Here is a 27,434-nt window from a genome sequence, read left to right on the forward strand (position 1 = left end):
ATAATAAAATTTTACGTTAATTGCTTTTAATTGATCGCATAATTAATAAATTTTAATAGATATAAATTTTTATAATAATTAAATTAATCCATGATTAATAAACACGAATAAAAACATTGTATGTTTCATTTGTAATTTATAGAAAAAGGGAGACAGCAAGCATTAGCCGTTTATTCTCCATACCCCCAACCCCTCCGTTACAACTATACTATCGTTTCCTTAGAATACAGACCTATAAGAGGTTCGATGATCAAGTAAGTGGTATCAGTTAGTTGTTTTCTCGAGCCTGAAGAGCACCGTCCCTTAAACGCTTGACCGGTTTCACTGTACGTGAGTATTAACAACAAATTATTCACTCAACAATTTCTTCAAAATGTTTTATTTAATATTTAATTAAAATAAACTGCAAATATTTCTATTATCTGCACGAAGTTACAAAATTAATCATTTATTTGAACAAATTCGATGCATAATAAAAGCAAACTAAATTCTTTCTTTTTTAATTAATATCCGCTATTGTTGAAGTTTAACATTAATTTATACAAGGGTGAAAAATTAAGCTGAAGTAATTTTTATTATAATTCACTAAATGTAAAACTACAAGAGTCATTGATTCTAAATTTAAAATCCTAAATATGTGGTCATCGAGGCTTTCATCTTTAAAAATTCCATTTTAAAGTACAGTAATCCCTTCATTTACGCGGGTAATTAGATCCACGAAAACAGGGCATAAATGGAACCATGAAAAACCGTTTAAAATAAAGTAGATGAATTACTGTAAATAAATTACCGAATTTGTGTTTTCACATAACGCATCGTGGTGACGTTTGGTAGCTTAAGGGCGTTAAAGTGAATCCGCGTAAATGGAGGGATTACTGTATGTAAAATAAAATTATAATTACTTAAATTAAACAAAAAGAATATATACAAAAAGCACTTTGTTCTGGTTGAACGAGCATGGTGGTTGTGACGCCGTGTGCGGAATCATACTCAACGGTTTAATTATGCATTTACATACACGCGTTGCTTTTTAGACCGTGACAGAACTGGAAATTTAGTTTTGTGCCGCGAAATTGCGACAGAATTGCAGCGGAAAGAGGGGCGATGTGCGTCATAAGTGATCTCCAAGAATTTGATCAATATCTTTTAAAGATTATTAAACAATCATTCTAGTATAATAATTCTATCAATGATCATCTATTAAATATTCATGGTTACAATTAATATAGATCTCGGGACAAAGAAAATCTTGAAATTGCATTGTTTAAAGTTCACGGAAAACCTAACAGCACGTTACGGTAACCTTATTTAGATTCTATGACTAATACCTATTAAAATGTGAAAGTTGCATTTGTAACAGGAATGCACGAAAACAGACGCAAGCATACGCTGGCTATTATCTGTATTAAGTTGCGAGGCGTGCTACTTTCAATTTCAAATACGCGACCTACATATCTTTCTCCGCCTCTCTATCCCTACAATTTCTGCCGAGTGCAGGAACACTTTGACCCAGTGCGAAGTTCATCGTTAAGAACCATGTCAGTCAATAGCATCCACCTAAGACTCGATAGAATTAATCAAATTTTCCAAATATTCCTTACAATTTCCTCGTTCCAGATACACGAGCTGAAACAATGAAGACATTCCTGATATTACTGGCATGCGTCTGTCTGTCGCACAGTGAGCCAGCGAAAAAAGAGACTCGTACCCGGCAAGTTGAGTACAAATACCAGTACGCTGGCGAGCCAGAGTTAGCGAGTCCTGTTTCCTACGCAGAGGCTGCTCCCGTTTTAGCATCAGGTCCGCTCTCTCATGGTCGCGGGCTTTCACATCCAGGTCTGAGCGTTGGAGGTCCTTTGGTCAGCATCGCTAAAGGCGCGGCCGAGCAGGCACATACGCAGCTGAGTAATCAGCAGACCGCCGCTGGCCAGGCTGCCTACGTCGCGAAAAATACTCTGGCTCAAGCGGCTGTTCAATCGGCCGCCACCGCGGCCGCAGCTCTCACCGGCAAGCAGATCGTGGTACAGGGATTGGAGCAGCAGTCGAAAGATCTGCACACGGCGGTAGATAACGAGAAGCTGCAACTGCAGCAAGCGGAGCGTGCCGCCGACGCGGCGAGAAGTAGCGCTAAGCAAGCTCTGCATCAAGTACAAGTGATCACTGCAGCTTTAAACGCCGCACAGACTACGGCGGAACGGGCGGCGCAAGCTGCGGCGGAGGCCGAGGCTGAATTGGCCGCCCAGACCAGCATGGTCGGTCAGGCGAAGGCAAGGGCCGAATCGCTCGACGAACAACTATCCGCGGTTCGTTTAGATTACGAAAGCACCCAAGCAGCCGCTGAAAAAGCCGCGACAGCGGCAGCCGCTGCTCAGAACAACGCTGCGGCCGCAGCCGCCCACGTGGCTGACAGTGCTGCGAACTCTGCCCTCCTCGCGCACGAGCCCGTCGAGGCAGCACCGATTGCCAAACTGCCCGAACAACCTCTTCATCGCGAATCTGCTGTTTTAGAATCTCCAGGAGCACTCCATCAATCCGCCCTTCTCTCGCCCAGTGCACTCCACGAACCCAGCAGCCTCTTGGCATCCGGTGTACTCCACGATGCTGATGGCCTCCGCGGACCGAGCAGGCTTCACGACATTGCCGGCCTTCGCGCGTCTGACGTTCTCGAAGAAACTGGTGCCCTTCATTATCCCAACAGCTTCAATCAACGTGCACAATTGTTGAGCTTAGCTAATGCTTTACCCGCTGACAGTTATGATGTCAAAGGTTACCGGTACTAGGTTCCTTGGTTGGACATTTTAGCGGAATCTAGTTGTTGCCTCTTTTATTCAGAAGTAATGTCATTTTGTTATATTCCATCTATCAGACTGTGAAATAAAACATTGTTGAAATGGTATTAAACTCTTCCCTACAGGTACCTTCCTGTCTTCTTCTTCTCTGATCCTTGGATGATACTTCAGATGCTTTTGGTCAAGTTTGGAAATAATAATAACAGTGTATACAGAGGTTTCGAACACCTTTTATTAACACTGATATTCGTTATATAATATTCATCTTTTTTTAAATTTCATATTTGGTAAGTGTAATTAAACTAACATCGCAATTTCTCAATCTCATCAATCATTGCACCGGTTCAATTGTTAAATGTACACCTCCTTTTGCCATTAATATCAAAGATCCTTCCTTCATTTCCAACGAAGTTGGTGTATCCGGTGCAAGTTTGAATTTACTTCTTAATAAGCTACTTATTATAGCAACTTTTGATTGTATCAGACCAAATCTTAATCCTGTAACAAAACAAAGCTATTATTTGTATCTTTTCTTCATCAAAAAGAATACTTGCCAATGCAAATCCTTGGTCCTTCGCCAAATGGTAAATAAGCATAGGGATGTCTGGTTTTGATATTTTCTTCGGAGAATCTCTCTGGATCGAATTTATCCGGATCCGGATATATGTCAGGATCTCGATGAAGACCATATACTGGTATCAGTACAGAAGTGCCCGTAGGTATATGAATATCAGTTGTCTCTATTTTTATCTCTTCTGTACAAATTCGATTTAGCATAACCAATGGAGGATACTTCCTAAGTGTTTCTGAAAAATAAGTTATGATACTTTCAATGATATTGGGAAAAAGAAATTGATGCAATCCCAATCCCATTATTTCTGTTACAAATTAGATACAATAAGAATTATTTATTGCATATACTGTCACTTTATATCGTGGCACATTTTGCCTTAACACTTTGACTGCCACGTTAGAACCATTGAAAATTCCATTAAGTATTACTTTTGTCTTCACAAATCTTATGTATATTATCTTCAATTTTCATTATATTTTTATCCATGATTTCAAGTATCTAATACGAGTATTTCTAATTAAGTAAGTCAAAGAATTCCTAATGAATACCTATTGAAATTCAAGCGTCACCCATGTATGGATGACGTGGCGCTTAAAGTGTTAATGGCGAGCTCGAAGGATGCTTCACTTCCGCTACAACTGAATCAGCTTCTAAATACAATATCTTAGAAATTAATTAATCAAATACATATGTGCGATAGGTCACTGAATTCGTCTTGAAACTCACTATCGAATGATCTGCTCAACGTGTATCTTTATGTCTTCAAGAAATAATAGGACCGTTTGGAATATATAATTATATACAAACCAGAGATCACTTTATGAAGATAAGTCATTTCATTCACGGCATTGTAAGTTATTTCACCGTGCTTCTGGGTGACTATACGGATTTCCTCTCGAAGTTTGTCTTGCATATCTTGATGCTTCGCCAACTCGTACAAACAAAATGTGACTGTCGTCGAAGACGTTTCGAATCCGGCTAAATAAAAGACGTAAGCTTGTGCCGCAGCCTCAAGCATTGTTAATTTAGTCTCGGTTTTTTCTGAAAAAAATTAACCATCATAATTTCTCCTTAAAAGGAATCAAATTTTTCAATCAAAGAACCGATAAATAATTACTTGTAACATCTTTTTCGTCCGAACTCTCATCAACATCGACGTATCCGTTCTTCATTAACTGCATCAATAAATTTAAGAAATCTTTCCTCTCAATGTTGTTCGCGTCTCTGTAGTTAACCGTGTCCTCGAACATTTTAATAAAAAAATTTGAAACACCCCTATCGGTGAACGGCATGGATAATTTATCTAATATATGAGGAGCCCATATAACAATAGCGTTCCAAAATATATTCGGTTCGAACACTTTTTTACCCCAATAATTAAATTCATTGTCAGGATCTCGAAAACTGTCGAGGTTTATTCCAAACGCTGCCGACATGATAATATCTATAGAATATCTGGAAATATTTATTTATAAAAACAGGCGAAGGCAAAGTGACAGAAGGATAATAAAAAATGGATTTTACTTTCCGTAAACGTCTTTCACATCGATGGTCCCTCGAATTTTCGCTTGCTCATCCAAAAATTTCCCCAACCTGTCTGCACTTTCTTTCAGTATAAAAAACATTGATTTAATTTTTCCCGAGGTGAACGTTGGCGTTAATTTAACCCGTAAAGTTCTCCATTTTTTTCCTGGCAATTGAAACAGTTGGCCGGATAGCGGATCGGTTTTCTCATTGCAAAACACTCCACGATCGTGAAAATTCATGAAATCTTTTGTCAATACGATTCGAATTAAACTTGGATCGTTCACGACCAAAAATGGTTTTTGGAACATATATATGCCGAAGGCGCGATGCTTTTTGTTCCGATCATAGATGTCTTTGACATAATCAGCTGAAAATTGAAAATTTTTGAAAATTTCAAGAAACCTCCAAGTAGAGGAAAAACGAAATCTTTTTATTTACCTTGCGATTTTGTACCAAAAATAAGTGCCGTTATATTTCCAGTTGGAAAAGTAGGTTCCATATAAAATACCCCTTTTTTGCGCCAAAAATTGAAGATGAAAAATTTGTAATAAACATACAATGCGATCGTTCCGAAAATCACAACACTCACAATTTCCGGTACGAACCAAGTACTTAGCGACATTGTTAATCAAAATTTAAGAAACACTATAAACATTTGAAAAGACGCGTCTTGCAAAGGTTCACTTCGTTCTCTGAATGTTCTATCTCATTAATAAGAGAGAATAGTTTTGCTCGCATTATATAAGAATTGTGACTGCAATTATTTTCTAATTCTTGTTAATTACATGAATAATAGTATTATACTATGCAGTTAATATAAATGCAAGTTGTAGAGAATTACATAATCGAATCGTTTTTAATAGTCATTCCTAAAATGTCATACACTTAACATTTTATGTTATGTTAGCGTTTTTTTTATTTTGTTTACTTTACTTTTCATGTAATTGCGTCATAGGAAGTGATGATTTAATTATATAAAAACCAGTTCCTGGAAATGGTTTTTGTGGTATTAGCATCCTGAATTATTCATTCACATTTCCGTAATTACAATAATGATTATTGTTTTGATTCTCATTAGCTCTAACTGATTATTGTATAAATGTAGAAATTTGTAAGTGACATCCAAATTAGCATAAATGTAGATCGTCTGCGTTGGTACTTTACCGGCACGCAATTTCAATTTGAATTTAGTACCATTAGTACCACCTTTCGCTCCTAGATGACTATATCGCACCACTGATTCAATCCCTGTGGCTCGGGATCAGAATACAGCCACGGTAACCCCTGCCTGTCGTAAGAGGCGACTAAAAGGGGGATGTAATGGTACGTGCAAGGCGATATAATTTATAAGTACATGTAACAGAGAGTAAGGAACGGAGCTAAAAGTAAACGAATGAAATGATAGCAATGTCAAGGAAAATACGATAAGAAACGGAGGTAAAAGTTTTTTAAAACACATGCGACGGTACAAAGTTTGAAACATTTTACATAGTGTTTATCAATAGTTTGGAGGATTAAAATCGAAATCTTCAAACGTGGTTCCATCACGGACCATCTGTATACGAAATTCCCTAGCATCCTTCTTCTCCTGGTAACTCACAGTATCTTTATCAAGTCGTGTTAAATTAGGCAGCATAGCTAAAGCAATATGTCTGTAACCAGGTTCCTCTTCTTCTGCTGGTTCACCAACCGCAGGATTTTCCAAAATAATAAGTGTGTCCAATGCCAATAGACAACTTAATTTCTCTAATTCTGAAAGTTTCGTCAGCTCGTTGTTTCGTAGATTCAAATAACTGAGCTTGCCACAACGCGAGTCAAATCCGTCTAAATTCACTAGCTTGTTACTCCTCAGGTGTAAGATCTTTAAGTTGGTCAATATTTCCAGTCCCTCCAACCTTTCAATATGATTTTCTGCTAGGTACAAATGACTCAGTCCTGGGAAAAATATCCCAATGGTTGTGGTTAACATGTTACCACGAAGCTCGAGAATCTTTAGGTTCGTCAAATCGTAAGGATTCAAAGTGACTTCTTCGATATTGTTGTAATTTAGTTCCAGGCATTCAAGAAGTTGATGGGAAATCCCCAAAGTGCTCTTTAGTTTGTTGTTGTTCAGGGTGAGCACCTGTGGCAAAATAAATACCCTAGTAACAGGAACGATTCACAGATGGGTTTATGGAAGAGAAATGATGATTCAGAATGGCGTGAAAGCTAAAAAATAGACCTGAAGGTAAGGCATAGGGTCCAGTTCAGCAGATTCTACCAAATTTTTGTCAGCTTTAATCATTAGAAGGTATGTCATCGAGGTTAGAACACCTAGAGCCTCGGTGGTCAATCTATTTCCGGAAACGTCCACGTATAGCACGTATTTGAACATGAGTATGACCTTTATATCCGTCAGTTTTTTATCAGAAGCATTTAGACCTAAATAAGCATAACCAAGTCCAGAATCACATTTGCCCAATGTGTGAAGACACTCTCCAGCTTCTGAGAATGTTAAGGCCCTTGTAGTGTCTTCAAAAATAGAGGAGGACTTTGGGGTTGAATATTCCTCCCTTTCGCCTTCCTCTTCATCGCGTCCTTCTCCTTTTTCCATTGAATTTTATTATTTTATCGACTGTTATTATTAAGGTATAAAATCAACTAGAGCTTTTATTAATTTGATGTTTGAGGTAGGAAGGTTCAAGTTTATTGTTCGTTTGTTTCTTTGAAAAAGTACAAATGGTTTGGTAGAAAATACAAATCGAAGGCTATCAAAGATAGATCGAAGGCTATTTTTTCTTTGTACGGTAAAACTTAATTAAATTAATTCGCTTCAACGAGTTCTGATGCATCTGGACTCATCCCATCTGAGTCTGTGATTCTCTTCTGTGGCTCGTTTCCGGTGCATGATATCGCGCAATTTTTTTAGAAGAATGAAATTGTCTCTCATGATTCGATCTTGCTTCTCTTTCTCCAATTGTAAGCCCTTTGCGTTGAAGAAAACGTGGGGTCTGTCTTTCGGAGGCTTCACGTCGATCGCGCACGTTGCATGCTTTACCTAATTAACATTACTATTATTAGCTATTTACTCTTAAATCGAATTTGCACAAAATTACCTTCGAACGATGTCGTTCATAGGTTTTGTACTTCCAACTTGACAGAGTGGAAGAATTTTTCCTCTGGTCCGACATGGTTACTAGACTTGTTTTAAATGTTTACACGGTATACATAGGTGACGCGATCGCCAAGTTTCTTTAGCAACGCTTTAGCAACGAGACTTTATCGATCTCGCCTCAACTCCCTACGTTGTGTCTCGTCGCTTTCACCCTTGCAAGTATGTGATTCATTTTAACCCATCTAAAAATGTTTACTAATCAGCTGAAAGATTGAAATTTTATAGAGAATTTAATTGAGGCACAGAATGTGTTTGAATTTCTGGTACTTTCCAACGATCGAAATGTGCAGGGTTCTACAAGTCAATGGCACGTGTATGCGGTGTGTTCAACGTTAACCCCCACTACGATTTCCAACCCCTTCACGGACGTAACGCGCGTTACGATTGGCGAGTCTCCGGTCGAATCGCGTTCGGAGGTGGGCGTGGCTTAATAGGATACAGGCTTTTTTTCACGTCGTCGCGACGCCGTTAAACGCGCGCGTGAAATTAATTTCGCCGCGCTTTGGTATTCATGGCGACGGAAACGACGACGTAGGCAAATTGAATTTCAGCAAGTTCGGTGGTTTCCTTTGACAAAGAAATTTTGGCGCAACGCCAAACCTGAAATTTCTTTCTATTCTTTTTTCTATTCAAAAATAGGATTTGTATTTGGTACCTTTAGCCAGGTAATTGGAAGTACACAGAGGTAAACTGTGCCAATAAATTTTTATTACTGGAGGGTAAGTTGTAGTGTATCTCTCGTTTGTTTTCAGCTTTCCAGAAACGGTCAATTTATTCCCTGGAAGTAACCAGAGAAGTCCGTTAGAGAATATTGGGAATATTGCTGCCATAAAGCGAACGAACCATCCTCGGCTGTCAGACGAATCGTAAAAATAAGTCATAAAGCTGAAACTATAAATACTAGAATATTCTTGCGGAGGTGCTCCGACTTACCTGCGACCAAATTCTAACTTCTTTTTCTGTCCTAACATTTTATTACTTCGTTGCAATTGAATGCATTATATTATTTCTAGGCTCTCGTGTTGATTTGCCAGCTTGGAAATTTCCATTATTGCTGTCGGCGCGAGACGGCTATGAAAGCGGAAGAGGGCTAAAAAAAAAATGGATACACGGGTATCTATGGCTGGTGGTAATCGGGCTAAAGGGTCGTCGATCTTAATCGCGGATCCTCGACAATGATCCTCTCAAATGGATGAGCCCTTGGCACTCGACAGACACGATGAAGATCTCTTTTCTTCCCTCGAGGGGATACACGTTGTTACAGCGAACGAGGAGATCCGACTCGAAACAGGGAGACCCCATGACACGTATTTCATATATCTATGGGGGATCCAGCCAATCCCTGTATATCATATTATCCTTCTGCTTTTGCCTCGCCCATCCTTTTGATCTTGCATGGATTCGTTAAACAGGAATCGCTTTCAACAGCAGACCAGCTGACACGTAAAAGATTCTTTCGTTTCTCCTTTTGTTCTGCTTCTTTAATATGTTATAAATAAGCATTGGAATGGTTTCTTTGATAATTATATAGAAAAATTCCCTGCTTACCAATTTCAATGAAATTTGAATATGTTATAAAACTTGATATTTTGAACAACCTTTTCCTATTCATTACGCAGAATATATTGTAAGAGTAGCAAACGTTTGTTACAAATATCTCGAAAACTAAAGCCGAGAGGCAGTGATATGTATAGAAAAGAAAATTTGTTCATAATATCAAGTTTTACAATATATTCAAATTTAATTAAAGTCTTTTTCTATATAATTATTAGCCAACCCATATCTAAGATTGAAAATCATGAGAAGGTGGCTAAAGCATTTAGACCTTCTGTCATTTTTGTGCAGGCCAAACGGTAAGAATTATCGAAAAAATTCTTGCACCATTGTGTTTAGTGGGTCAAAATCTCAAATTTTATGCCTCTTCTGGTCTGACCGGGGTTGGCTTTAGAGCGAATCTCGCTCTACTTTTACCTAGTTCTTTCTTTCGATTGTAGTCTTTCGGGCAATAGAAATAATTCATTTAAATAATATAAAATATTACATGTTATTCTCAAATACTTTAAAACTACCCTTTCTAAAATGTTTAAAAACATAAACACGAGTTGTATTCCACTTCTTTGTATCGAAAATCTAATAACATCATTTGAAAGCCACCCTATAGCAACCCTCCATCCGATCAAGAGGGTAAATCGCGAGCGAGAGTCGTATGGGTGGTCCCTACTGCCTAAGAGCGGTGGGGGTACGCGAGGCGGGTCGGTAGGCGCGGCTCGAATCAGGACGAGGAAACTGTTAGCTGTGGCGGCAGAGTCCTTAGTCTCCACTGAGACGCCGCACGGCGCAGTTGAACGCGCGAAATTTCGTGCTCGATCGTTGCGAATTAGCTTCCTGTGTGAAATTACGTTGTTATCGTTGGTGTGTTGATCATAAGTTTCTCGTGTCATCGGTGAACTGACCGGGGAGATTGCAAAATGATGCACACAATGAGCGAACACACCGGAGGAACCGGAGGGTTCGGTGTCAGCGTTCTACCCTTTGACGGAATGGGTTTGTTCGAGCAACAGCGTCCGAGGTTCCTCTTCAAGATGCCTCGAGTGGTTCCTGATCAAAAGGCAAAGTTCGAGACAGAGGAACTGTTCAGGAGATTGAGCAGAGAAAGTGAAGTAAGTCAATAAAATTGATCGTGTCTATTTATTTATTTAATCGAACAGAGGGAGGTATTAATTACACCATCCCCTTCATTTTCTACATAAGACTATCATTTTTTTTTTACATTTAAGGAACATATGTAGATTAAACTCTGATATTAAGGTGGGAGGGCAACATTTGGTTCTTGTTTTAATCCTCTGTGAATCCGTGTAACTCTGAAGTAACATAAAAATTTCCACGATTTCTTCATCTTTTTCTCTGTTAAATTATTAAATTATAAAGTAACGAAGCGAATACTGTACTTCAGAGTTTCGTTACCATTTAACAGCGCACGTACAGCTAAAGGGAGTTTAATATCCATTCAAGCAAACACTGAAATTTCGGGCTATAGAGGATTAATTTTCGTTTCTTTTTGCCAGTGTGTATAATTTCCAAAATAAAATCGTTCATGTTTCCAATGACCATACCCTTAGGTTTATTTACATTATCCAGGGTATACAAATGCCGTCACGCAAGGGATTCAGTCGACACTCGGCATTCTGTTATGATAGATCGCTTCATAACATCGTTCTCTTTCCAACCTTTTGCTGTTCGATATTCGGAAGACGTTATTTCCATTTATGATTCATCGAATCTCTTGGAGAGGTGGTAAAAGTTTTTTCCATTGTTTTTCCACAGGTCAGATATACCGGTTACCGGGACAGACCAGTCGAGGAACGTCAGGTACGCTTTCAAAATGGTTGTCGAGATGGTTACACGGAGATCGCGTTCGCAGCAACCGGTACAAACCTTCAACTCGTTTTCGGCAACGCATCCGGGAACTACGCCGGTGACATCAACGACTGCGATTTTGAGAAAGAGCGCGGCAAGGTGAGCAAAAGTTTTCTTTCACGAATTGTAAATTCCAGATGCATCGAGATCTTCGAATGTTCACGAAATAAATTCGAGGAAAAATTGCGAAATGAGATTTCCGGATTGAAAAGATTTAAAATGGTAGTTAACAGTTGCAACGCTAATTGGACGATCACGGTCGGGCAAATAGGAAGGTCGTTAAACGGATCGGTCCGGACGGGACGTCTAGTTTTTCGTGTCCTTGGCATCGTATGTCCCAGGACGTAGCCGTCGCCCCCACGAGCAATTTAGTATCCGTTTCTACCTCTCGAACAATGGTGTCACCGTGTCACACTTCTCATTGGAACGAGACGCATCCGGTCCCAAAATTTCTATCTCTGCGGGGGGTTAAGTAAACTCATTAGCGTACGATCGCACAGAAAATCAATTCTATTAATAAACGCTTTGCAGAAAGGCGATTCTTTGTATCATCAGTCTTTTCCGTATCATGTTTCCGCGGTGTCTGGTTAAGGGTCCTCCACAGGACTCGATGTCCTTGTACGCCGGCGCCGGCAGAGGGGCGACGTCTCGACGTCGCCATCGCGATCGATAGGAGCGTCTCGGATCCGCCATTTTCTACGCAACGCGTTCCAGAATTCGCGAACGCTTTTCGATCACCATTTTTTAGTTTCAAACTCTGTTTACAAATGTGGTAATCCTGTCTGTAATGAAAACACGATTGGTATTTAGAAATCGTTTAAAAGCGTTTAGGGTGTTTCGAAGACCCGGAGATCCCGTGATCCTCCATTAGCAGCTACTAGAGCCAATTAGTGCGTCTCGAAATCCGTCAAACAAGTTTAGAGCCGGTGCCAGATGCCCGAAGGCTTCACTAGTCACCCGGTATAATAATGGCTCATAAATCTTTCTCTGTCTCTGTTGGGATCCTCCGAAGGGTGAACCAAAAGTCCTTTGCTACGGTCCTCCGGCACTTTTCAGCTTGAAAAGCACCGGACTTTGTATTTTAGGGCTTCTTTTAGAGAACTGTAAATCCTATATACATTGTATAATATTTACATTGATTCGCTTTCGATTCTGTTCGCTACTAATTTTATAATAATACCGATCCGATCCCTCCAAATCTCATTTATATTTCGAACGATTCATTGAGAGCAGCAGCGAATTCTAGATTCGCGTAGCTATCACGGAGAGTCGCGCTAACGATTCATTATTTTTCAACTGGTAGAAAAGAGTAGAGTGGTTCTGGTTGTTTACACGACGACCCGCGGCCAGCGTTTTGTTTTAATCGACAATGAACGATGGAAAGAGACGAAATAAAAAGGCGACGTGTGCATGGCCTGCACGTGTCTCACGGTATTGTCCTGCTCGTTGTTCCCCGTAGAGAGGAAATAATTAAGGGAGAGATTCGCGAGCTTGATAGAGCTCGATAAAGGACCTACCGACTAAATGAAAAGGGTGCACTCGACGGCACCCGATGCTTTTCGACCATCTTATCGACATCATCTTCGACTCCTTATGCATGCTCTTTCTTGCTCTTCCTTCGTTAATTTCGATAGAGATTAGCCTTTTAGTTAAAGGTTAATGAATTTGATATAGACAAAAAATATTATCTCACATAGAAATGAACTTTATAGAATAGAAGGAAACGAATAACGAAATAACTTTCATGTTTGCATTCGGTGCAAAAGACAAAGAGACCCGTTTGAAAGAAAGACAAAAGATGCCCTGACAAACTGACCGTATGTCCTTTCCGTCAGGATCACCGTTGACGAATGTTCTGGCCCATTGTGCCGGACTCGTATCGCAAAAAGGCAGCGTAGCAACACGCCTACCGAAAAAACAATAGAACCGTCGAAATAGCCGGTCGTTTGTCTCGTTGCATTTCACCCCTTTCCCGATTTTTCACCCCTTTAGTTCCACCAGGTCTCGACGTTACATCTTGTTTTTTTTCCTCTCATTTTACCCTCCTCTCTTCTATGTCCTTCTCGCTTCGACTCGCGACATGCAAATACGTTAACGAAAGGGTTGCGCGCGTTACAATTTTAAATATCACCGGCTATTATACACGCGATAATGGGTCACGCCCCTGGCGGACCAGAAAGAGAGAGGTGTGAAATGGATTTTTTAATGCTTTTTCTAGTCGCGTCGAGGCTGTTTCCCGCGTGAGAACCACGTTGGAAATAGATTGTCTCTTTAGCTTCTTGCTTCTTTTTCTTTTGCCTAGGAGATTTTATCCATTTGGTAATTAGCTGCTAATTAATACCGAGATCGAAGTCTTCTTCTTCATGACGAGTTAATGTGTAATTAATCTTTTTTAGTTATGCTTACCATTTATGTAATCGTTGAATTGTTGATCGAATGGTGAAATGGTAATTCTACGTTACTCGAGAACCGCGTGCACAGCATACGTCCTTCGAGACGGCAAATTTCAGCGTACTTCCCCATTACGTGTCACGCGACGCTCCGCGAATCATTCGATGATTTGTACGCAACACATGAAATTCTATAGTATCTCATTGACGTCAATTCGTCTACTTTGGAAGCTTGAACGACCAAGTTCCGCGGAAATGAAAATTTTCATTCGATTTTCCACGAAACGAACTATAAACTCGAAAACGTTGATCTGGAAGTTCTCTTTTTGAAAAGAGGCGACAAACGATTCGATTATCGAGTCGATCGAGGTACTGGCGATTCCCGTGGCTCAATTATGATTTCACAAAGAGCATCATGCTGTGAGGTTACATTGTTACGTCGCGTCGACAACCAGCTGTAAGTTTCGATGGAAAAAAGAAGAGAAAAAGGGACGAGGCTGGTAACTGATTTCTCTTTCGACGCCTTCCCGTTTCAGGGTTCCGCTATTTCATTATTTGTAGCTCAAAATAACTATGTTTTGTTAAATTATCGAAAAAGCAGAAATATAATGTAGTGCGTTTCTTCAGCCCCGGATGGTGGACCATAGAGAAAGCGACAATTTGAATTTAATTTTATATCTCATGTTATTTTCTTTTGTTTAAAAGTTATACATTTAATTTTATATCCTTGTATATGTTTTGTAAATATGTAATCATCTTTTGTAACCCGAATATCTTTTGTTCCAAATAGAATTATACAAAACATCGACTGGTTTTCCACGGTCAGCTTAGATTCTGTAACAGTTCCTAAAGCACACAACGCGACCGGAAACGGGACCATTTGCCAGGAAATAAAATAACCCTCTTGAACCGGGCCAAGATAATTGCTCGTTTCGACTTTTTCGAAGAGCCGACGGTTCGGCCCTTCTCCCTTTCCGTTCCCTCTCGCCTCGCGTAAATTGTTGCCCGGTCAACGTCGTGTTCAGACCCGTAAAAACGAGCAGCGCTTAATGAGTTCGACAAAAAACTATTATATAAACGTTGAAATAACCTACAAACCCCTCTCACAGTTTTTCTTTTTTTTAAATTTATCAAGAATTAGTATCAGAAGCGGTAATAGAATATCGCCCGGAGATGAATGTCGAGTTCGCAATTTCGTTTCTCCTCGGAGCTTGTACCTTCCAATCTGCGTAATCGTTCTCTGAAAATCAGAAACGTTTACGGAGCTGCGAGTGGGCTGAGGGAGAGGAAACATGATTGAAAGTTGAAGGTGGATCGTCGGACTTAATAGACCCCGTTGCATCGACATCACGAGCATCGTCGAGGGTTGGAGAAGCAGCAGAAAAAAGCTTGTAGCCTGGAGAACATCCGAGACCTATTACAATTTAGAATTGAAAATTCTTTAGTCTGCTGCTTCGAATATTAACACGTTGAATGCCATGGGGGTCGCCGGTGATCGGCATCGCTAATTACACGCACTCCAATAATTAAAAGAAAACGATAGAAAAATCGTTTTAAAGTACCAAATTAAAAGTTAGATATCTGAAATTTGAAAATTAATTATTCCTATTCTTAATAATTACAGGTTTAATACGTCTCGTAAGAAATGCCCATTTTCACGTGTTAAACATTCTCCTCTCTAAATCTCGTAATGAAAAAAATGGACTTTCTCTACTTTCAGGTGCACCTTAGGTCGCGCCTGATCATGAACGGGGTGTGCGTATTATGGCGAGGATGGATCGACCTGGAGCGACTGGACGGCGTCGGATGTCTGGAATATGACGAGAAACGTGCCGCCGAGGAGGATGCTCTCCTTCGCGATCAATTGGAACGGTACAAGCAACGCGTTCGCGATTTCGACGAGAAGCAAAGAGCGTACAGAAGTGGCGCCGCTCAACCGCCTCACTTGAACCACCACCATCATCACCATCATCACCATCACGGTCATCACGGACACCACGTGACAGGAACCGGAACTGGAACGCCGAGCACGATCGAGCCACATTTGACCCATCGACAGGATTCCGAGATGGAAGTGAGACAAAGAGTTTACTGAGGCAGTGAAAACTCTCGGAACTTTTTTCAGTTTCGACTGTTTCCTAATCACCTTCGAGCCGTTCGCGAGCTGGCTGGAGGAAGCCACGAGAGAATCGCTGAGAGGAATCTCGACGAGGTTGCTGAAAGATTCAGGTCGTTCGGAGAGTAGTTCTTTCGGGTGCTTTTAGGATTTTCTTTTCGAACCTTTCTTGAGAAATTGTGTGAGTTGCAGTTTCAGATAACTGCTCATGGTTGAGTTAGGAATCTTGGACGATACAAGGCTTATGACAAATTTTGATTTTGCTAATTGGTAATTATGTTAATTTTGCGTAATCGAGAAGGTTTCATTATTTTCTCCAACCCATGCTTGGAATTATTCATCAGATTTCTCTGCCCATTAAAACGTATCATCCCCGACGACGACGAGTTTTATAATTCGACAAATACGTGTAAGGTATCCTCGAGATTAGGCTAGGTTTTAAGTTAAGCACGTTCATCTTTCTCGTTGGTATCGTTCAACGAGGACACGCGATAGATCTCTTCGAGCTGCAGCGACGAGGATCGTTTCTCTGCAAGGTGTTTGCTTTTGGACGAGATATTACGTTCTTTTTGTTCTTTGTATCAACTTTCTTTCAGGTACGGAGTAAGGGTGGAATAAGGTAAGAATGGACTTGAATGAAAACTCAGTCTAATTTGTTTCAGCTTGTTTAAAATACTTCTTTTTTTATTATTAAAAATGGTTCAGCTAACAAGTTGATAACAAATTACATATAATTCAAGTCTGTTCTCATCGAAACTGTTGATTTGATCGTATATATACGTCCACCGCGCGTATCGATGAATCTTCGAGAACGTATATATACGTCCTTTCCAAATAAACGAGCATTCTCCTAGACCGTATATATACGTCCACGAAAGAAACGCGAGTTTGTCACTAACGAGACAGAAAATTGAAAAAGATAATTCATGAAAATAGTTACGTATATATACGACTTATCGCGTACATGAAACGAGAATGTCTTGCGTATGAGAGTTTTTCAGAAAGGGAAACGTGACGTGATTTCGAGCAATGACGTCAGTGTCCGGCGAGAGTAACAATGATTCACGAGAATGCATACGGAATTCCGTGGAGTCGTCCACCAAGTTTTTCGTTTTGTTTTTAGCACGGCTGACGATCTTTCTGTTGCATTGTACATATCTGTAAAGAGTTAGGTTAATTTAATAGCGGCCTCCGAGCTTTTTAGTGTGAATCACATCCGGGAAAAAGCCCAGAGTCTGTGGAAATCACGCTCCATCGATCTTCGCCGCACCGATTGTATAAAGCTGTTTATCGATTAAACATCATTTCCGTCGAATAACAAATGAAAATGAATTCCCTCCGTTTGAACATCCTCGTATTCCTTCTTTCATCAAATTTCAAGCAAAGTACTCCACTTTGCGTTCAGAATCTCCTGATTTATTTCTCCCCGACGTTATCGTTGTAGTTTAAGAAACATTTTATTTTGGATAGGAGAATAGAGAATGGGTAGGCACGTGTTTCTGATTCTACACAAGATACTCAAAGTAGCGGGAATAGCATGGTTGATTAATGTTCTGTGAAAAGGTGACGAAACAGTTTCTATTCGAGACCGTGAACCTATTCTCGCATTGTCGTTTCACCGGTCAATGGAGACTGACTTAAATACGATTTCCCAAAGGGTTTCACCAAAACCATTTAACACTAGATCTACCAAGGGAGGTCAAAATGACTCGTTTGGCATTTCTTATAATCATTATTCATTTTCAGTACATTTTGTTTTCTACAATATGCAAATAACTAATTTCTGTATAACAGTTTTCCTTTTTGTCATCTCCATATATAGAAATGAGTCATTTTGACCCCCAATGTAGGTAAACTTGTGATTTTTTAAGTTTCTCATATTATTTTTCTACAGTTCAAATACATTTTTAGAAAACTAAGTATATTTTCGTACATCTATATTGTACAAAATTACCATAAGAGACATAATGACTTATTAATTTGAAAAACAAGTGATTTTGACCCCTCCGGTAGAAGTAGATATAATCATCGTCGATTCGATGATTATTCTAAAAATTAAAAAAAAGAAAAAGGTTTCCCTTCGAAGAAATCACGAGCGATTTTCGACTACGGTGTGCGCACATGCACACGTACAAACGCCTCGCGTATTTACAGAGCAAAGGGGAGCTACATCAGGGGGTTATTTTCTGGAATAATGCCGTGGGCGTTCGAGCGTTGAAACACAACGGTATCGTGGCAGTTGATCCTATCAAATGGGAATCGGCCGTGATCCGCCCCGGTAAATCTGCTTTTATTGTTTCAATTTAAACGCGTCGTCGCTCGGCATCGAATTCCTGAACAGCAAATTGAATTTCGATATTTTATAATACATAGTTTCGAAGGTTGAAAGTGTACGGGGAAAAGCGGAATAATTAGACGGCCATTGACTCTCGATGTAAGACGATAATGCGAACGTTGGAATTCTTATAAGAAGCCATATTCGCGGGGAAACGATACGGGGGAACAAGAACCCTTGCCATTTCCCACGAACAGTTCCTCGAGATGTTCGCGAAAGTAACGGAAACTTGGATCGCACCTACGAAATTCAGATTTTCAGAATTTCTACATCGAAATTCTCCATTAGGGAAGCTTCGTTTCAGAAGCGATTGTACGTTAATAGCGTCGATATAATTTATTGGCCTGACTTTTCGCTGCATTATGCAAAATCCTGACACGGTGGCACGGGACACTCGAGAGAAAAAAGACGCCGGGGGCAGGAGTCATCAATTACGATTGGAAATAAATCGAAGGCAGATGCGACGAGTACCTAACAGGCCCTTCCTGCTGCCTCGTCGACCTCTCGCCCTTCGACCCCCTACCGACAATACGACTCTGTTTTCAACAAATACAAAACGATACACGAGCACGACCACCCCCTTGCGTTCCGCGTTACAACCCTCCTCGAATTCCTCGAGGATACTTCACCTTTCTCTGCCGAATATGTTTCGGAAAATTTCCAAAAGCTGTCGTCAAACATACGAGTATCTCACTGGATTTATTTCTCAAGTGTTTTCTCTACCTGTTGACTGTTTGTAATCCGCAGGGTTTTTCGACATAATTTTCTTTTATCGTTATTTTCAAAGGAAACTCTATCGGTTATGCGTGGTTCCTGTGCTCCCTTTTTCGACATCTTAATAAAGACCCCGACGATTTCGTGAAACTACAGTGGGAGTAAAAAGTGTTTAAAACAAAATACCTCGTTTAAAATTAGATCAAATGACTTGAGGTTTTTTGAGAAGTTATACAAATCAAATGTGCTTTTGTCGTTTTAAAAAATTACAATTTATTGAAATCATGAAAGAAAATAGTGAAGGATCATTTTTCATCTTTTTTATATGAACTTCTCAAAAAACCTCAAGTCATTTGGTCCAATTTTAAATGAGCTATTCTGTTTTAAACAGTGTCCAGACACTTTTTACACTCACTGTATAACGAGGCACGATATCGTTTATCAGTAAACCACAGGAAGTTAGGCGCGAGCCGAGCGATAAGCATCCTTCACAGAGAACGTGAGAAAACAATTCCTTTAAAATTTTTTCTTTCACAGCTAAATTAATTCTTTTTTTTTAATTGAAATCCTTTTTTGGCAACTAAATCAAGTCCATCGAGTCGAGAATCTAATTTCGTGCACAAAGAATTCGAGGCACGTTTTTTCCCTAAACACGAGAACTTGAAGAATCAGCCGTAAGGCACGGATCGAGCTCCTCTTTCAATCTGTACTTTTCACGCGCGTTACGTGGCGCGTGTTTTGACAGAAACGCATCTGCTCGGCTCCGTTTCTCTTTTTCGAGCCGAGATTCATCCAACGAGGACCCTCGAATGAGAGACGGTGGTCGTTGAAGCGGAACTCGATCCGTTGTTGAAGAGAGGATCCGTCTGGAGGATTTGTAATCTTCTAATGATACGTCGCAGGTTGAAGATTACCGTGGCGGTCGCTTTGAGAGTGATTCCGATTTTTTTTTTTAAAGAATCATTCCTCTTGCTATCCATGGAGTTACGTAAACGATCGCTTGCTTCTTCTATGCTCGATTCGATCCTTTGTTTCGAGAACAATTTTTGGATACTCGAATGACTAATTTTGAAATATCATAAAATAGGAAATTAACAAAATTTCATTGCCACCTAGACCGATTTTCAAAAATCCTTCCCTGTTTGATCGTAACGTCAATATCGTCACGATCTCTTAACGCGATTGCTCGTTTCATTGCTTCTATCGCTTTACAACGAGCACATATGCCCACATGCCTGATGCTCGACCCGAATGAGTTTCAAACACGTCGAACGAGTTAGCTCTTGTTCCACGTGGTGGGTCCTCGTAAAACACAGAAGGTAGCATGTCGCAAACAGTCGTCGGTCGAAATGATCGTTTTACAGGGTCCATCAAAAATCTCTGTAGACTTCCCGAATATTCAAGATTTCTAAATTTATTTCAACCTTTGATACTTTACTCCTTCAATCTCCTCGTCCATTAATCACGATCCTTCAAGCTTCTTACAGGATTAGTCTCTCTAATACACCGTGAAAGTTTAAAAAAGAAAATGTGAAGCGAATGGTGGGAACCAGAGAGAAAATGTGTTTTATCACCGGGTAAACATTCTTCTTCATTCGCGTCGTAATTTCAAAACCCGGACGGACACTTTTACCCGCCTTCACGTGAAATGAACCTAGTCGGTCCACGTGGGCGCGTTCGCATGCTCTCGGGATCCACGTCCCGTCGAGTTTTGTGTGCCAACAAGCTAAATGCGTTTCACGGATGGCCGCCTTCGATCAATGCGACCACTACCGGCTCGATTCGGCGAGTGCGTGCACTCGTAAGAACTTGTTCGTTCGAGCGGACAGAGACCAGTCGACGAGGATACTTGCTCGTTTTCACCTTCCCGGTGGGCGTCCGTCGGGGCGGAAACGTTTCCTCGACTGCCAAGATAGCAACGCTATTTTATTGAGTATCTTTAATCATCGTATTAATCGATTTGCAGAGTAAACGTAATAGGGTTTCTGGTTCAGCGCTGTTGCTCGACTGACAAGAGAAAATCAAAATATTTCTCAATATATTTGAGTAATTTTTAAAGCTTCTATAGATTTAAAACAGCACTGGTAATTTGTTCAAATGTTCTGTTACAAGTTCCGAGTAACATACCGTGAACGGGAGGCTCGTTAGTACCGCACGGAAGCACCTGCCCTGGCGATATCATAATTTATTAGAATAGGAGGGTAACGATTAGGTAATAAATAGCAGGAGAGGGTCATCCAGACCCTTCCATCCTTCTTCCTCTCTTTTCTACTCTTCCCGCGCCACGATTCGGGGGAGTGAATTAATAAAAAGACCCCTGGCTGCTCCTCGCCGCACAGATGTGGCCCCTCCGCGAATGGGGTGTTTCTTTTATTTTTATTGCTAAGGGTTAATAGAATAGTTTGCATTCTCTGAATGTCAGATTACAAAGGTATATTACTGTACTCTCCGTCTCCGTCGCTCTTTCTTGCGGATCACCCTATTTTCTTTCTTTAAACAGAAATCGTCCGAATCGAAGATGTTGGACGGTTTCAGGGTTGATTAATAACCCAACACTTCTGCGACATGGGGATGATGAGACTTTTTACAGAGATACCTCAACGGGGATGGGACAAGAGGGGTGAACAGGGTCTCTCCGCGTGAGATCGCAAATTCAAAAATCCCTTGCGCCCATTAATCCTCCCTTTCCTCCGTGTCATTCTACGGAAAGGAAACGTTTAAACGACTTCTAAACGCGTTGACGTTACCCGGGCTTCTTAAACAACCCCTGCAAATTTTCATCGAAATTACGAAATGTTGTAGCTTTTTAAGGGTGAACGTTTCGAACGAATTTCACGGAGTCGTCGTGAAATCGGCCGGAAGTCCTCTGGTTGCTCAATTTTCCGCAACGACACCGTCACCTGGTTAGCTCGACACCGAGGCGTAAAGGGTTGCCCAGTCGATCGGAAGAATCGAAGGGGTGAGAAAAGAGTATTCGTCTTCGAACCCCTTAACCATCGAAAATTTCGAATAAAAGGCGAAGAATTTTTCTACCGTTCTCAATTTTTCCATTCGTTCCATCGTTGTAAGTTCATCGAGGAAGAAAATCATCGAATTTTCAATTCCCCGTAACCGATCAACCCTATTTGCAAAATTAACCCGCTTTTTTTTTTTTTTCTTTACACCGGGAGGAATAAATTACCACCCTCGGCGTGTTTCGTTCCGTTCACCTGCGACGAGCAATTACAATAGCGTCACATGGCGAACGTTTCGCCCGGCGTATTTAAATCACGCCCCCGGTTAAATGCAAAACAAGAAGAAGGGCGTTGAAATGGTCGCGAGAAAACCATAAATCAAGATATAAGCGCACGTGCGACCACTCGACGTGCGAAACCGAAGGAAAACTATTAACCCCGTTACACGGATCCCTTTCAATTTTAATGGGTTCGATAGTCGATTTGCGATGAGCTTTCCATACGACGCGTTAATGATGAAATTTCGAAAAACAGTGTAGAAAGATAAAGCCGGACAGGTTTATTAGGATACCAAGGGGTGGATGTTATTACACGGTCGCATATTTACGAGGTTGTACCAAGCCGTGATTAGCATGTCACCTAATTCGGCGTATCCGGCGGACGAGTCCGCTCCTGGACATTTATTTAAATTTTACGCTCTTCCCCGTTGCAGATGCGCGAAGGGAGCTCGCCTCGCCAAGATCCGTGAAATCGCTCACCCTTTCGGGGACAAAGGAGCTCGTACGTTTGCTCTCTAATTGGCTCCTCGTGAATCCTTTGAGATATTCATTATTTTTATCATCCGATCTCTCAGAATGTTATTAAAAAAAAAAATTCTGATATTCGATATTGGAATTGTTGAATGTCCTCGCGAATACGACTAACAGCGTGGTTCGTTTAATCGAATACGTTCATCGGATGAAACCACCCTCGATGAGACAGCGTTGAAAATCTCAAGGATTCCGAGCGATCCAGCACCCTCGATACCGCGGGGCTTACTCTCGCATACTCAGGTGTCCGCTCCCATAGTCCTGATCCAGTGCCCAGGGATGTTTAAGTGTTTGACGTTCGCATTACCAGAAAATCCACTCGTCTACCTCGAAGACCAGCGGAGGAAGAAGAATCACGCGCGATACAGATGAATAACGAAGCTCTGGTAAACAAGCAGCGATGAATAGAATATTTCGAAAATCTGAACAAGAGATGAATACTTCTTCAAAGTATATGTAATGTATGTTGAGATCTTTCGCACACCGCTAGTTTATATAGAATTATACACTGGTGGAATTAATTCTGGACATTGAATAAAAATATTCTTTATTTCATATTTGTGCAGAAAATGTATATTCTGCTATGCTAAATTGATACCGTAATATTTTTATTGTAATCTATGGTATTTTAATATTTTCACATGATTTATTTTTGTTTTTGCGGCTGATGTGAAATAGCCAATCACAGGATGAAAGGATATCCAACGAAATATTAATTTTTTTCTACCTCCTTTGATGTGTTGAAATTTCGAAAAGTATGGATGTAAATGATCTTTTCACTGATTTTTTTATATAAGCGACGCCCTAAAATTAGAAAACAATGATTAGAATATAAAATATAAATGCTTATATATTAAGTAAAAATTTAAAAGTGTCCAGAATTAATTCTACTAGTGTATTTCTTACTTTTTTTAAGAAAAGAGTCAACAACTGTACACGTTACCCTATCAATTATTTCATAAAAAACAAGCTGCAAAAGAGGAGGGAGAAATAAATATCGTGGATCACAGAGCAATCCCCGTGAAAATAAAATAAAAGTAGAAAGACGACGTCGAAGTTCACGGGACCCTAGTATGAAATCCACGCACGGCTTATCCCGGCTTATTCCAGCTTATCCCAATCATTTCTGCCCCGTTCCTCTCCTTCCTGGTGCCAATTACGTCAAATCAACGTCACGGGACAATAAGTACGTAGGACGCGTGCGTACTGCAGGTAGCAAGACGTCGAAGGTGAGCGAACGAATATACGAAGGGTGGTGGCCCTTTTTTAATTTCCTGCTTCTCACCCATGGATAGAGAATTTAAAAGGAATTAAAATCACCGAAGATTATTAAATTTTATTTTACTTGTAATCGAGATCGCAACTTATGGAGGAATTGATTTATGCAAATTAGCATGGAATCGTTTGAAAATTGATAGCGATCTCTGCGAAAGTTTTCGGAGTTAAGCATCGATACGGAGACTTTAAACAAGCTCCCTTGGCGTATCGAAATCGTATTCAAAGCGAGCAGAACGATTTGCATATCACCGTGTCACGAGCGACCCTTGTTCTACGCCAACCAAGGAACATCTGCATCATAAAGAACGCGGTGCAAAGTGGATTACCGTAATGGATAGCCTGCGATCGGACTCACGATACCGTAATCGTCGATCTGTTCAGCCAGTGTGAAACGACATACGTTTCTCAGATATTTCACTAAACGAAATCTTCTTAAATCCCCGCTCGCTTCTATCCAACTTCTGAATTATCAAAATAGAAAAATTGAATAGAACATAATTATAGATCCTATAATTATGCAACCCTCGGAATCGTCCTCTTCTTCAGCTTTAAGAACCCATTTCTCCAAGTACAAATCAAACACCGGTTCAATTCCAAACGGCAAACAATACGAACGCACATTGTTCGTCGAAAATCAGAAGTAGAAAGAACCGTCGATGAGGGTCATAGTTGCGTATCCTTTTGCACCGGGCACCATACGAATCTAATTGGCACTAATTTCCCGGACCTGTTCCAGCTACGGGAGAAACGCAAACAAGGAACAACACAGGGATACGCTCGATCGCTCGTACAATATTGACCCTCGTCGGGTGTTACGAAAGAGAGAGAGAAACGAACGAATGGAACATAATACCTCCACCCCCGCATGGCAAACGAACTGCCAAAGCGTTCCATTCATTCCGCTAGGGAACCACCATGAGTATTGACAGCCGGTCATTAGAAGCACCGATGAAATACAGACCTGCCTGTCCATCGTGTACTTACACACGTTTCTACAGGATCTCTTCAAAGCAGTGCCCGTTGGACGATTAGAGATCAATGATTTCAAAAATGGGAAAACTTCGGGTAATGGTTGCGAATTTATTTAGACCAATTTTCGGGGTTCGACTCGATCATTACCCAAAGCTCGAGTACCCGAATTTTGTACGCACCTCCGTTTTTGGATTGAAATTAAAAGCAGCAGCTTTGAAGCATTCTGTAGCGAACCACCCACGCCCGGTAGCCCATTGCGGACTCGCTCGATCGGACCGTAACCCCCGTAACGCGATACGCTGTACAGCTACCTGAGCCCCCGAATTTATACGTTCGTCGAACGTCTCTTCCCGTCCATGGAACGGTTCGGGGCTCACGGAAAACGTCAGCCTGCCTTTTCGACTCTTGACTTTGACTGACATCCGTATTGGCCGGATCGAAAGGTTGCTTCGACGGGACAGTCGCGAGATTGGACGTTCACGGGGGTTTATCGTGCTCCTAGGCCCATCTGCTTGCGTTTCGAACGAAGGGTGGAAATCAGATTGTTGATTATAATACGGGAATTAGAGGAAAAATAACCTATTGTCGTCGTTTAAGGATTATTAGACAGATATGTCTACTTAAGAAATTCTTGAATGTTACATTTTTATTTATAAAGATCGAACCGCATTCCGACGTAAAGTGATAGGGATTCAGGGTCGAGGCTGAAGCTTCCTGAATCCACCGTGTCAGGATAATAGAGACGTCGACGCTTTTCACGTACGTGACGTGTAATTAAACGCAGTCGCAACGATTCTAAGAGTCGCGTGGATCCTAGATCCCCCGTGATGCTGGCAATTACCGAGGGCTTAGGACACCGGAGGGCTAAGGTCGGCCCGTTCACAGAGGAAACCACCCCCCCCCCCCTGTCCACCACCCCCTGCTGCAACTGAATGCCCGCCGATCCAGCCGGCGACACGTGTCCCACTGCTCCCGAAATATTCATATCCTGCCTCTGAAATACGTGTCCGGAATGGTTCGTGAGTATGTATAATAATGCTGATAATAATGAAAAAATTTCTAGGGTAGAGACGAAGAAATCGAATCGATGAGATTCTATTTTTTCTATTTTTTTAATGTGATAGTTTAAGACTCAGGGGTTCATGATTCATGTTACACGCAATGATTGCTGACGTTTAGCTTCTCTATGACGGCTCATTGAATATGAGGTTTCAACTGGTGCACCGTCATGCTTAGTATCGGATTATGGCCACTCGGCTATGACCATCCTCGCCTTGCTGCACCCGCAACGACCAATCGGAAAATTTAATATCATTATAATTCAATGAGAAATTGCGAAATTTCAGTACTGCCTGTTTGAAATTTTTCTCTTTTTGCAAGAGAAAATGCAATTCGTAAAGTTAACGGTGCACGTCCGGATGAACATTCGAGAGCCATCTCCGATTGTCTTTGCGGTCTCTTCGAGCCCGCGAATATCCCAACAGCGACCACAGAATTCTGACCACACGATCGTGATGTTTCGCTCTTTTTTAGTCCCTCCAGACTGGCGGGATGCAAAACATTATACAACCACGTATTGCGAAATATTCTTCGGTTTCTCTCCCTTTCTTCCTTTCTTCAAAGCAAAGTGCTTTTAGAAATTTCATATCCGAACCTTGTTATTTGTATTAAAATTTTGCATCTGACGTTAAGAAATATAGAGGTTCACGTTTGTAAATGAGCAACGAGGAAGGCTTTTTTTCCTCCTTTACCGTTTTATAATCTGCGAACAAGAATACCGAAAGGGGTGCCCTTATTGTACGACATAATTTACTGTCTGCAAACAGACGGGGCGTCGATGTAAAACATGTGCAAACACGGCTCGGATTATACCCGATGCAACGTCCTTCTCTCGTTTTCTCGGTGTCGTTTTCGATTGAATGCCCGTGGAATAGGGATTTATTTCGTGCCGTGTAAAATGACTCGAGTTGAATTGAGTCGTATACCTACTCGTTGCAAGAGAAAGGCGTGTTGATAGAGGCTGTTCCTTTTTACTAACAGTTCAAAGAACCAGTCTCTGTGAAACGATCTAGCTTTTCAATTTCTTTGATATAAAATAGTACACGATATTCAGTATACTCTGGGCTGATTTTAGATCGCCTGATTATTCATTAAAAAATTAATGCAAAGGGTTAGGATTGATTCTGGACGGCGGACCATGGAGAGAGCCCCGATTTTAATTTAATTCGGTACTTGATATTATTTTCATTTTCTAAATTTTACACTGTACACATATGTTGTATATGTTTTATAAGTTTTGGGTCTCAATTGACCCAGACTCGGCTGTTGAAGGATTAATCGAGAAAATTGCTAGCTTGAAAATAATTTCGCGAGAAGAGCAACGATCGATACCCTGTTCGCCGAGT

General features: G+C 40.8%; 5 protein-coding genes across 7 annotated transcripts; 2 read left to right on the forward strand and 3 right to left on the reverse strand.

Moving 5' to 3' along the window:
• Positions 1-109: 109 nt before the first annotated feature.
• Positions 110-2,906, forward strand: LOC117602285 (uncharacterized). 2 transcript variants are annotated; one of them, XM_034320092.2, is made up of 2 exons: positions 110-330; positions 1,618-2,906. In XM_034320092.2, the coding sequence occupies exon 2, from the start codon at positions 1,635-1,637 to the stop codon at positions 2,778-2,780; it is 1,146 nt and encodes a 381-aa protein (XP_034175983.1). In that variant the 5' UTR covers positions 110-330; positions 1,618-1,634; the 3' UTR covers positions 2,781-2,906. The 2 variants fall into 2 exon arrangements, with proteins under 2 accessions (XP_034175983.1, XP_034175982.1); XM_034320091.2 differs by having other exon boundaries at positions 110-326.
• Positions 2,907-3,003: 97 nt separating this feature from the next.
• LOC117602283 (putative cytochrome P450 6a20) lies at positions 3,004-5,587 on the reverse strand. The gene is made up of 6 exons (XM_034320088.2): positions 5,329-5,587; positions 4,888-5,257; positions 4,481-4,818; positions 4,171-4,404; positions 3,344-3,595; positions 3,004-3,287 (listed from the first exon to the last, which is right to left on the reverse strand). Exons 1-6 carry the CDS (start codon positions 5,510-5,512, stop codon positions 3,121-3,123), a joined length of 1,545 nt encoding a protein of 514 aa, XP_034175979.2. The 5' UTR covers positions 5,513-5,587; the 3' UTR covers positions 3,004-3,120.
• A 472-nt stretch (positions 5,588-6,059) lies between these two features.
• Positions 6,060-7,483, reverse strand: LOC117601940 (leucine-rich repeat-containing protein 23). The gene is made up of 2 exons (XM_034319313.2): positions 7,112-7,483; positions 6,060-7,012 (listed from the first exon to the last, which is right to left on the reverse strand). The coding sequence occupies exons 1-2, from the start codon at positions 7,481-7,483 to the stop codon at positions 6,389-6,391; spliced, it is 996 nt and encodes a 331-aa protein (XP_034175204.2). The 3' UTR covers positions 6,060-6,388.
• Positions 7,484-7,622: 139 nt separating this feature from the next.
• LOC117601942 (uncharacterized protein CFAP97D2-like) lies at positions 7,623-8,107 on the reverse strand. The gene is made up of 2 exons (XM_034319316.2): positions 7,986-8,107; positions 7,623-7,927 (listed from the first exon to the last, which is right to left on the reverse strand). The coding sequence occupies exons 1-2, from the start codon at positions 8,058-8,060 to the stop codon at positions 7,703-7,705; spliced, it is 300 nt and encodes a 99-aa protein (XP_034175207.1). The 5' UTR covers positions 8,061-8,107; the 3' UTR covers positions 7,623-7,702.
• Positions 8,108-8,328: 221 nt separating this feature from the next.
• LOC117601941 (protein big brother) lies at positions 8,329-17,552 on the forward strand. 2 transcript variants are annotated; one of them, XM_076691523.1, is made up of 4 exons: positions 8,329-8,709; positions 8,797-10,704; positions 11,369-11,560; positions 15,572-17,552. In XM_076691523.1, exons 2-4 carry the CDS (start codon positions 10,513-10,515, stop codon positions 15,944-15,946), a joined length of 759 nt encoding a protein of 252 aa, XP_076547638.1. In that variant the 5' UTR covers positions 8,329-8,709; positions 8,797-10,512; the 3' UTR covers positions 15,947-17,552. The 2 variants fall into 2 exon arrangements, with proteins under 2 accessions (XP_076547638.1, XP_034175205.1); XM_034319314.2 differs by having other exon boundaries at positions 8,329-10,704.
• Positions 17,553-27,434: the final 9,882 nt, after the last annotated feature.

Source organism: Osmia lignaria, chromosome 13, assembly GCF_051020975.1.
Source record: "Osmia lignaria lignaria isolate PbOS001 chromosome 13, iyOsmLign1, whole genome shotgun sequence".
Taxonomy (NCBI): Eukaryota; Metazoa; Arthropoda; class Insecta; order Hymenoptera; family Megachilidae; genus Osmia; species Osmia lignaria.